At 37.6% G+C, this 12,000-nt stretch overlaps 2 protein-coding genes across 2 annotated transcripts in view; one reads left to right on the forward strand and one right to left on the reverse strand.

Annotated features, from left to right (window-relative positions):
• LOC145482657 (5'-3' exoribonuclease 1-like) overlaps positions 1–12,000 on the forward strand; it is a 252,391-nt gene that overhangs the window by 82,075 nt on the left and 158,316 nt on the right. Inside the window, exons 17-20 of the mRNA XM_081461264.1 lie at positions 1,110–1,279; positions 5,071–5,126; positions 5,625–5,695; positions 6,900–6,989. Of these exons, the coding sequence (XP_081317390.1) occupies positions 1,110–1,279; positions 5,071–5,126; positions 5,625–5,695; positions 6,900–6,989 (387 nt within the window). The remainder of the gene's footprint in view (positions 1–1,109; positions 1,280–5,070; positions 5,127–5,624; positions 5,696–6,899; positions 6,990–12,000) is intronic.
• LOC145482719 (protein CFDP2-like) overlaps positions 1–12,000 on the reverse strand; it is a 67,687-nt gene that overhangs the window by 23,701 nt on the left and 31,986 nt on the right. The gene's annotated exons all lie outside the window — the stretch shown is intronic.

Below are 12,000 nucleotides of genomic sequence, written 5' to 3' on the forward strand. Positions count from 1 at the left end.
TGTGTTGCATATGCATGTCAAGATGTTTTGTCTTGTGGCGTCTTGAAGTTTGCTGAGTAGGAATATGCTAAAACTGTGATTAGGTAATTTTCTACTTACTTGTTTCATTTTTTAAACATGAGTTCCAGTCATAATAGATGTTATTAACCACTTTATCTGACTTCAATTTAGTGTTTAAAAAATGAATAGCAATGTACTTTAATATAGAGATTTAGGCCAGCCTAAAAGCAGAGCTCCTGGTCTGGGTTGTTCAGAGCCTGATTAAGCTAACAGGAAAAGGTTGAATTTTGATTTGAGTCTTGTAACTTTGCCTTGAGGTTTTCTGTATATTGTTTGGCCTTCTGTTTTGAGTTTTAATAATCACCATATACACAAAACATAGCAGCAAAAAACATTTGTCAGTAGACGAAAAAGTTGTAATTCGGTTAACTTTTAATCTTGGGTTAGCGTTAACTGGCTTCTGAACAATCCTGCCCTGTTTTCAACAAGTTAACGTGACATGAGCCTGCAATCCAATCGGTAAACCAACACATGGTCAGTGGTCAACTTCAAAAAAATGTTACCTCGATGAGCTGTAAACTATAGCCCACAATATGTTTACATGACACTGGTCAGCGGATACCTTGTTTTGTCAGGTGCCAATTGATCATAACATGGATGTCCAATATCAAAGAAGTACATGGTGAACCAAGGCTGTATGTGTCTGTCAACCTATTATTTGGAATATGGCCGCCATGTTGTGCGACTCAGTTGTCGCTGTCGCTGTTGTCATGCGTATGCGCCCATGAGCAATACCACTAGCCACGATAACCATGAGAAGATCAACTTTTGGGTTTCCTTTTCTTTCCTATATGAGTATGGGGCTCCACTTGGTCGTCCTCTCGGCCGCCAAAGCTGCGCTATTATAGGAAGTGTATTTAATTCCTTTACTGTTCTGTTTTACTGCTCCATTTCACTCAGAAAAGTTAGTGTTCACGGAAATTGGATCAGCTACATGTAATACAATGTATCCCAAATCTGTTTAATTTTGAATTGTGAATAAAATTTGTGTTTGCACTGTATTTGCATTATAATTATTTTGAAATTGAATACATTGTTGTACTTGACAGCGGAGGCTACTCGATGCTATGTCACCTCTGTATTCAAGGTTAACTGAAGAGGAAATGACCCGTAACAACCATGGTCCTTGCCTGCTTTACACATATGACCCAAACCTCAGCTTTTTCTGCCCTTCATCATTGCCTGGAAAATTTCCTGACATTTCCTGTTGTCATGCCAGGTAAGATCTTTTGCATAGTGTGAAAGTATTTTTCTCAGTTTGCAAAATTTGGGGGGGGGGGGGGGGGCAAACAGGGTGAATTATGGGCAATTGGAAAACAGAGAATTGCTTTGGAATGTTTCTTTGTAGGTCAGTCATTAGGCAATATGTACAAAGCTGAAACCTTTCATCCACTACAAATATTTTCTAGCTGGTAAGATTTTTTGCCAGAAAAAAACTGTGAAGCAGAGAGGGAAGACATATGAGACATTTATATTTTTAGTTATAAGCTGAAGCAATAAGTTTCAAATACTCACAAATTGGCATTAGGGTTAGGGTTAATTGTTGTAGAAATGCCCAATGAACAATACCCAGAAAGCAAACAAAACAAGTTTCCATTTTTGGTAAAACAATCGCAGTCACGTGATACCTTGACCGAGAAATGCGATTTTACAACACTGGTCCACTTATTGCTGCGGAAAGAGCGTAGCGAGCGAGCAGCAACATAATCAGGATTTAAGAAGAATATATAGAAGGGGGTACGAATTCTCGAATTCATCACTTTTTACCAGTATGCATTGCAGTTAACCAGACTGCACTGCGCCACTTTTACCGGAGTGCATTGCGCCTCGAACAACAAGAGGATGTCATACTCGTTGAGCCGTCATCCTTTTTCGCGTGGATTCCACTGAGAAAGTTTGCTCTGATTTACCTGTAAAGCGATGTGAAGGAGATCGTGCTTGACTTTTACAACTCTTGCTATGCGGTATGTGAAAGTTTGTAAATCTGGACGATTAATTGTGACATCTTAATCTTAGTATGTCATTTCTCAGCAGTCTCACCTCCTTCGTCGAATTCTTAAATGAAGAGAAATCATCGTTACTAAAGCCTGTAGAATAATTAAAACAAACAAAAACCGTGGAACACGCTGATTTCATATATGCTGCAATCTATTCCTTTTCATTGAAACATGAATTTAAGCTAAAGCTTGAGCATTTTCACACATCGCGATGAATACGTTCTCTACACAGTCTGTCAAGTTCTAGAGATATTTAATGTGTACCAGTACAGAATTTATAACTTAGATTTCTGCTCCTACAATTTCCACATCTTTCGATTTTTGCGATCTGGTAAAGGGGAGGCTGATGTGTATCGTTTTATGTCCAAACAAACTTCAGATAACAATGTGCTTTTTTGTCTCGATCCTTTGTCACACCTCGCCATCGATGCGTCATCATGCATGAAGTTGATGCATACAAGGACAGACTTTAAGTGACACCACGATTTGACACTACTTTGAGAAATAACAGTTAATTTGAGTCTTGAAATGCGCAGATAGATTAATCATGGGATTAAATATGTCACTATCAACAGAATGTGCCGCAGCATTACTATCTTTTAGATACCCTAGTTAACATATCCCTCAATGCTTCTAAGAACAAAGCATATAGAAACAAAGTGAACCATTCAAATTCAGTGAGATCTAAATGAATGGCCTGGTATTCTACACTCTAACCCAGAAATGTGAAACGATACATGCGCCTGCAATGTTGACTCATACAGTGATTTCAGAAGCTTTATCTATTAGTGAACAGAATTACTCCAAAAACTTTACGGATAATAGAAGGACATCATGTGCATATCATCTGCATAATCTGCACCACAGCTAAAACCCTATAGATTGCTTATGCAATCTCCAGGTTAAAAATAAGTAAAAGAGAAAAAAGGAAAAAAAATAGTAAAAAAAAAAGAAAAAGTTCTGGTTTCACTAGGAGTTAAACTCATAGCCTCTCACTCACAAGGCAGATGTCATCTCCACTGCGCTGCACTAACAACTGTACTGTTTGTGGAGAAAATATTGAATAAATCAGTTGGTACAGAAGTGCTGGGTAGTTAAAGAGCAGACTCAAGTACGTCCCTAGCATGAACCTCACTTATTATTGTGCTTTTATATTTCTGGTAATTGCCTACTCATAAGACTGCAATACTTCAACCCAATGAATAAAACTAGTCATAAGCCCACAAGTACGCATTGCGGACTTATTTTTAACTAACCTTTTTGTTCTAGGTATGAAACCCGGAGAAAAGATTTTTGTGAAATTTTACCGCAGAGTAATTTTCATTGCTTCTTGTAATTTTTGCTCCTTATCAAGTTAGTGTTTTTAATGGGCGATAGCTAGCAGAGCGTAGCTAGGATGAGTTATAGCTGTTAGTTGGGGAAGAAATAATATACCTTGCTCGGTCAATCAGTCAGTCAGTCAGTCAGTCAGTCAGTCAGTCAGTCAGTCCATAGGTTGTAAACAATTTTTTGGTGGTAATTCTGCTGACCAGGGTATTTCACAAGAGGGCCAACCATTGTGAACAGAATGGCTACCAAAGCGATAAACTGATCTTGCATGTTTGGAGTCGAACAAGTGCCCCAAAGTAAAGACTATTTGGTATGCAACAAAGGTGGATATTTAATTCGATCCATCGATAGCTTTGACAGCGGCTTTCAACTGAAACTTTGCCAAAAATCATGTGCGAGAGTTTCACTCAAGAAGTGTTTTTCTTCCACGAAGAATTATTTCAAATTTCGATAATTTTCGTCCCATTTGTTTTACATAATTACTTTACTTTTATTGCTTGAACATTTTTTTCCCTTTACAAATGCAAACCATCCCTTAGTAGCTTGGAGAAAAAAAGCTGCCCACACCAGGATTTGAACTTCCAACCCTTCATTCCAGCTTCAGATTCCCTGACTGAAACCATACCACTGCGCCACCCTGTAATAATGTATTAGGCATGGGGGAATACAGCTATTAATTCATCACAGTTTGGTCGAAACTGCTGATTGATTGATGATTACCACGGGCTTAAATGACTCGAACAGTAAGCAACTAAGGATTCAAATGGCAGTTGTTTTCTGCTAGAAATCACTCAATATTCCCACCAAAGACTTGTTTTACTGGCCATGTCATCTATTCATGGATTTTTTGGGTGCTGGTTGGGTTTTTCATTCTCACTCTCCTCTGAGGTTAAGAGATCGCTGGGCACGTACTAGTGCTCATAAAAGTCTTCTGACTACAAAGCGCATGGTTTGTCCTAAAACCTTAGGGACTCACCATTTTGGTCAGTTTGGGGTGTGGTTCTGTGTCCAAGTAATTTCTATTCCTCGACGCTGCGGGGTTTTAAGTGCAGTGAAGGAACAAAGATGTTTGTAATAACTCAAGTCCTAGGACAGAAACGTCAATATCAGAATAGCCCTTGACTTGATAGGGTAATTCTAAAGGAAAGAAGACGTAGAATAAATGTGGATTTGGTCTCATTTGAAAGAAATTAAGTTGATTATAGTTATTTATCTCTGAAGTACTGTGTACATAACGCATTCAGTTTTTCGTTAGAACTCGTAACAGTCGTAACAATCAAAACAGCTCTAGTGTTCCACCTAAATAAACTTAAAGATTATCTGTGAATTGATGATTGCTGTTAAATAAATGCTGTGTCATGCAACCATGACAAACTCCTTAAAATCTTTTTGACCTCCCTAAGCACCCTTGTAATAACATGACCATTTCAAATATCTTGAGTTGGCTTAAAAAGCCATTTGACTATGAAAAGGAGTTATTCCATACTATGCAAAGTTGAGCTCATGGCAGTCATCAGTCACTGGGAAAATCACTAGCACTTTGATTGGATGGTGGTGATTATTCATCATTGTTCTTGTTCCACTTGGCTTGTGGATGTTTAGTGCCTTGTCATTATTTTGATTAATTAAACTATTATCAATTGTTGCTCACACGGGCCAAATGTTGTGTGCATTTGAACTGTAGGTGTGAAGTGCTCAATAAAGATGTCTTTCATGTTGATGTACAGCACATGCATCAAGGTATGATGTTTTCAACCTGCCCATGTTTTCATAGCCACATCAAATTTATTCTGGACAAAAAAGCAAAATGTTCAACTTTTTGATCTGAAAATTGCATCTCATGGACAGAACTTACTAACAGACATTTATTTTGTTCAAGATATGCATGCAGCTGCTCTTTGCTGTTAATTCCTGATTAAAATTGTAAATTTGTTCAGTCTGTGCAAAAACATACTAGTTATGCAACATTTTTTTTATTTCCAAGTGGTATACATAAGCAAAAGACCACACTTTCTATGGGTTCATAGGGGTAATAACCGACGAGGGATGTTGGAAGAACACAAGAAAAGTTTGTAAATCATGCAATCTCCTCAAAATCTTTTTGACCACCCTTGTCATAATTGAAGTATTACATGAAACCTGTGTTTTAAATATCAAGAGTTGGTTTAAAAGCCTTTTGATTTCAAGCCACGGGACATACATGTATATGTAATTTATGAAATCTTTTTTTTGTTGCAGGTCTATGTGAGGGAGTCAAACTTGATGTGTACTATCCTGGATTCCCCACTTTGTATCATGTTCCACACACGGTACAATTCTATAAATTTAATTTTTATAAAATTAGCACATTGCTACTGCTACATCTATGTTTTTTACATATTACAAGTCACTAATTGATTTTTGCAGCAGAAAGCATCAAATTTAATCTACATGTAGAAAAGCTATGTTACAGTTTCTTCTCTTTTTTGCTGTTCATTTGTTTTTGCTAAGTTTTAGGGAATAGTTTCTTCTGTATTAACTTTACTCCAACAAACTAGAACTGTACATTTACACTGTGTAACTGACTCCAGGTGTGATTACCACAAGTTCAGAATTACAAATTGCAGGACGTCGAAGCACTGATCAAGAGCACTAGACTTCGTGTTCATTCCAATGATTATCTTTATTACAATGATCCAATGCTCAAAACTGTCAAACTAAAATGCAAGTAAAATATCTAGTCTAAGCGACACGAAACAACAAAGCTGAACAATAATCGGATATGATAAACACACGAACGCAGGAAAAGGCAAAAACAACTAAAGTACAAATAAACTGACCAAATGAAACTAAGAAAGGTAAAAACATGCTTACAGATTGTCCTCTCTGTACGCCTGAGTAGTTAGAAACGCAGGATCCAAAACACTTCGCAATAAATGCAACAAACTTCACCAGCACAATAACAGATCATGCACACGGACGAATGGTAAAACTGACGTACGAGGTTCTGAAATATGATCTGACAGAAACATCACTAATGTCTAACGTAGACGGTTACACACTGTATCTATCTTTAGGCAGTGTAATACCTTTTGTATTATTGTAACAGGACTGCATTACCGCAACATACTAATTGATTGTTGTAGGTAGTCTGATAGTGGTAGTGTAGGTTTTGTAGTATTGTAAAAATATACATATATATTGCCCAGGATACTGTCCTGTCAAGCGGTGACACCTTGAACATGTTTCTTTTGTGTGTGGTACACTTTTGCAAGATACATGTACACAGTTATTCAATCAGATTATTTCAGAACACCATTACTGTTGTTTTACTACCTTGTTCCAGTGTAGGTAGGAAATAGAACAGTTATACACAGGCCAAGACAAGCATGCCATGTTGTGTGTTACATCATTGGTTGGTTGATACTGTACCTGTTTAAAAATGAACCCAACATGGAACTAGCCCACAAACCTACTTTATTTGTCTGTTATGATATTATTATCAAAATAAAATTAGTCGTTTTCTTTCAACAGGCAGAACTCAAGAAGGCCAATGTTAAGGTTTTCCAGATGCACAGCAAGGGTAGAAGTATGATTCTTCAGATCACTGAGCCACATGAAGAGGTATCCGACCTACAGTAGCATGACACTAAAACCATTAAACACATCAAAAGAGCTCATAGCATTTATCTACTGTACATGTATAGTGCTGGTCAAATATTGGTTGAAAGTCAACAACTGAAGTTGATCCTCGATCCCCAAAACTTTGTTTCTAGATGTGAGAGCTTCTTGTTTCGAGTCGAGAAGTTTAATGAATAAGTTTTGAGTCAAGTAGTTAAAGGTTTGAGACAAGAAAACAAAGAAATGAATGCTTGATTAACTTTCAGTCAGATTTGAAAATAAAACTGCACTTTGCTTCATTTCAAGGAACTACCTAGCAGTTCACCACAAAGATCTCTTTTGGCACACTCGGATGGAGTGCTAGGTATAAAATCATGTCACTGAAACAGAAAAGCTTGGTTGGGACAAATGAGGTTTTTGTGGGTATTTTGTGATACACAAAAAGCCATTTTTGAATCCATAAGCCTACTCTTACTGTGAGCAATGTAAAAGAGATGCAATTCTTCATTGAGTCATTGTTAATGTAGAAATGAGCAAGTTCCCTCAATAAGAATGTTATAAATGACTTTTTGCTGCAAAAGCTCATTGTCTGTTATTTTTTGTTTATTGATTTATTAATAACACCTGTAAAATTTGCATGTGGTAGGCAACTTGCTATTTGATACATTCTGAGATTTCAATGGAAAGAGATGAAAATATTGTATTTCCATGCTTCACAGGCTATGTTTTATTTTGGTTTATGCATTTTGTTTTTGCCATTACAAGGAATGTAGTGTGATTGCTATACAAGATTTGAATTCCAGTTCAGAGACTTTTGTTGTTCGTACACTTGCATGAAAGATTCAAGCCAAGAGAAACATGATATTGTTCATTGCTGTTCCAAATTCAGGAATTAAACTGTTTTCTAAAAATCCCTTTTCTGAATTCTTGCTGTATCTCAAAACTCCAATTTCAATACTTGAAACTTGAACTGAAGCCTCAAAACTTGGTTGTTGATTCTCATTGAAAAAGAGGATTGAGTTAGAGTGAATAGTATCAACATAGATTTGACTGGTACTGTGTTTGACTTGCTTTAAAACACAAGTCCATCCTTTGCAGCAGCTACATGTATTCTTAGCTCTGTCGATTCCTGTCGGGGACTCAGAATTTTTCTTTGTCCCATGCTTGTGTCATGTTGATCAATTCACCTGTCACATTTGATTACTGATCTTAAAATTCGCCATCTCCATTCACATATCACTACTCATGATGACTTTGACAGTGCTGATCCTAGCAGTATGCAGGACGCCTGTCACATACAAACTCAATTAAATGACCTTGCTCTCCATGAGTTCTCGTAGCTCAGAGGATAGAGTGCCTACCCAGTGTTCAGGAGGTCATGGGTTCAATTCCTGTCGGGGACTCAGATATTTTCTTTGTCATGTTGATCAATTCACCTTTCACAAAATGGCAATTGTTGGAAACGTTTATGACAACTAAATTTTAAGCATCTAGTCAACTTGCCTGGAAAAATAGATTTTACATATTAAACTTGTTTACAGCTCATTAGGCTGTAAACATTATGCAAATGAGGTACGCTTGTGGCCTACTTTTAAATTGCTCTCCATCTTTAATTAAAAGAAGCTGTTTTAAAGGTCTAAATTAAAAGATATAAGCTTAAAGAAGCCTTGGCTGCCAAAAATGAGAACATCAAGAATTGTAAAGTCGATGAATCACACAAGTTCTCAATTGATCTGAACCTCGTACGGATTTTACAGAAACTGAAGTCGTTGAAGCACAGTACGGTTATGGTACAGTAAATGCGCATACAGCGAGCAAAATGATATAATTACAAAGCATTTATTTATTGTATTGCTAAAAACAACGAAAAAGAAAGGAAAAAATGAAAATCAAATTGGGGGCTCTGTGCATCCTACACACAACACAATGTTTTGAGATACATAAAAAACTTAGAGATACATAAAACACTTTGAGCTTAGAGCTCAACCACTGATAACACAGCGGGCTTGAGTGTGTACAGCGAAGTTGTCTGTTGGTTTTTTCGTCAGCGAACATCTGTCAGTGAGTGTATTTGGTATTCGTGGATTTTTCAGACACTCGACAGTGCCTTTTTTTAAAACTTGGAGCTCACACTGTTTTCATTTGCCTCCAAATGGAGTTGCAACATTTGTTTTGAGGGAAGGTCTTCATGACTCATTTTGCACTAGGGCTTTTCGCAAGCAACACACAACACAGGTAAGCTGAAACAAGATGTTTTTTTGTCTCGAAACATCATTCCATTATTTTTAAAGTCTACCTAGCTTAGCTAGATTGACTTTTCTTTTAAGAGAGCATCCATCTGAAAACCATGCAGTATTAAAATATAAGTCTGCATCAATCATCTCAGATTTTATTCAAATTCTTTGTAGGGTTACATAATTAGGTGGTAACACAGCACCAGATTCCAATCCATATTAACATTTAACTTTTACAATTATAGCTGTGAATGTTAATCAGTTATCTTGTTATAAAGTGCCTTTGATATAACAGTCTTACCACGAGGAAGGCAGATAATCAAGCCACACAGAAGTCGCAACATACCTCATCGACCAGCGGCAAGCTTACATTCACAGACAAATTGATCCAGAAGAAGGACAAACCTCTGAGCCACTAGTTTCATTTCTACCTGGCATGAGGTTCAATGACCAAAAGCAATTCGTAAGGCTTAAAGATGCAATCATCTGGTTAAAGGAAGGGCTACTGCACTTTTTCCATAAATTTTTGTTCCTTCCGGCACCATTTTGTTTAAGACTAGTACCCAGTCCCTCAAGACTCTCCTGAGTGCTTGGTACAACTCTATCCAGATTCGTGACAAATCTAACCGGATTGATCGAAAACTCGATTGAGTGTTAATCAATACTCCTGCTGTGTGATATGGCGTTGTGCTCAAAGTCAGACAAACTTTTCAAGCACGAACTTTTATTTGCATAGGAATGAGACGGTTTGTTACATTTTACTCGACCCAATCGGGAATTCAGAGCTGTCTAGTTTTTGGGATCGGTCGGTTTCTAGACATGTTCCACTGGATTTATTATTCCTGTGATATTTAGGAAAATATAAGCTCTGGAGGGGGGACTCCCATGTAAAAAGGACGGGGGCGCTCATTGTAAATTTTGAAAAAAACCGCTAAGAAGTAGCAAGATCCTGTTTTGTGTGCGAGACTTAAAATTTTTTTCCACCCCTAAGAGATACCAATTCTAAAACAGCAAATTAACTGACAGTTTCAGCATAATTTCTAATAGCAATGAAGGCAATAATTCAGTAGCGGTTAACTTAAAAGCCTCGTTATCTAAACTGAATGCACACTCATTTATTGAAGAAATGAGAATTCCTGGTGTAAATGCAACAAAATTAAAAATCAGTTGATTGTCAAATATGTCCTGTCATATTTTTTTCGGCTCAATACCCAAAAAGGTGCCGCGAAAGTTTCCGCTGTGGACCTTTTAAGGCTGAACACCCTAAGAGGTACGATAACCATTTTTTAAACCCCTCAAAGGTACGATAAGCACCCCATCCTATTTATATGAGAGTACCCCCCGGATATAAACTTCCTTTTTTTTTTACCAATTTCAAGGTTTTCCACAATTTCAGCTCTGCTTAGTTATGGAGCAAAAATTGGAGCCTACCAGGATTTGAGGGGAAACAGTTGACCGAAAAACTCATTAAGTTCAAACTGAATGAAAATTGATGGTATTTTTATTCACAGCCAGTGATAGCGGATGATAGTTTTGCAGTCAAATGGTCAGCTTGAGTTTTAAGGTCGGCACACACAAGGGGACTAGTCCCTGCAACTAGTCCCCTGAAGAGTTTACACCAAGGGACTGGTTGCAGGGACTTGTCCCATGAACAGTTCACTCTTCACATGAAGCGTTTTCAGGAACAAGTCGCAGGGATGTGAAGGGGGCAAATAGAATCTCCCGCCTCGCCAAACGAACAAAGTTTCCATTCTGCTTCAACACCCATGGATGTGGTTTATAACAGCTAGAGGTCTTTAATAGTACGGTGCTGTCTGGTCTTTGTACCGACTAGATACACCACACTCTTTCTTGGAATGCCCTCTAACGGAGTATTCAAAAAAAGCCTGCGATCGTAATGTGATCGGAATCGGGGTGAAATTTGATACAAAATACAGCTGTAAGATGTCACAACTGACCTACTCTGTCACGCAATCAATCGCTCCAGCTGGTGCTTTACTTATAGTAAAACAACAATGCAAAAAATCAATGTTCTGTTGGGTACCATGGCATGGAAAAGAAATAATTAATATAAGATTTTGTTGCGGAGAAAAAAATTGTTGTCACTGTTTGAACAAAACACACAACTGGATAGTAAAACAAGTCGGTGAGGTATTAAAATGCTTGGATGCAATGTCGCCTACTGGTCGAGTGGCTCAATAGCATCTGTTCAGGAAAATTATTATGGTGTTGGGAATACAACAAAATGAAGCTTGGTTGCCAAATGAGCTAGTTAGTCAACCTTCAAGGCAGTGATTTCTAAATGATGCAGCCTTCTATGAAAACATCTTACTTCAGTGCAAGGTTTTTATGACAACTGATGACATTTGTGGCTTGGGTGTCTGGAAAACCTGAATAGCAAATAGCGACTAGTCGCAAATAGCGAATAGTCCCAAATAGTGCGAATAGTGGTGAACAGTCGTGAAAAGTGGTGAATGGTGATGAATAGTTGTCAATAGTCACCGCTTTAGATCTAATATCCTGTGTTAATGAATTATCCAAATAAGAAACAGAATTTCAGTGAATTTATCACCTTTTCTTCTCTGGACTCTGGCTAGGGCTGTCCATTGCGGGCATTAAGAAAATGGAAAACACAAGGATAAGCTAATGAAGACGTATTTACGCTTTTGCAGCGGTTAAAACAGAGGAAATTATGTTTAGAAACACCTTTTGTCCTGATAAGCATCTGAGCTTTTTAGCGGGAAAATCCCATCCTACATTGCTACGAGGTTGACTGCGAG

Source organism: Orbicella franksi, chromosome 3 (genome assembly GCF_964199315.1).
Source record: "Orbicella franksi chromosome 3, jaOrbFran1.1, whole genome shotgun sequence".
Taxonomy (NCBI): Eukaryota; Metazoa; Cnidaria; class Anthozoa; order Scleractinia; family Merulinidae; genus Orbicella; species Orbicella franksi.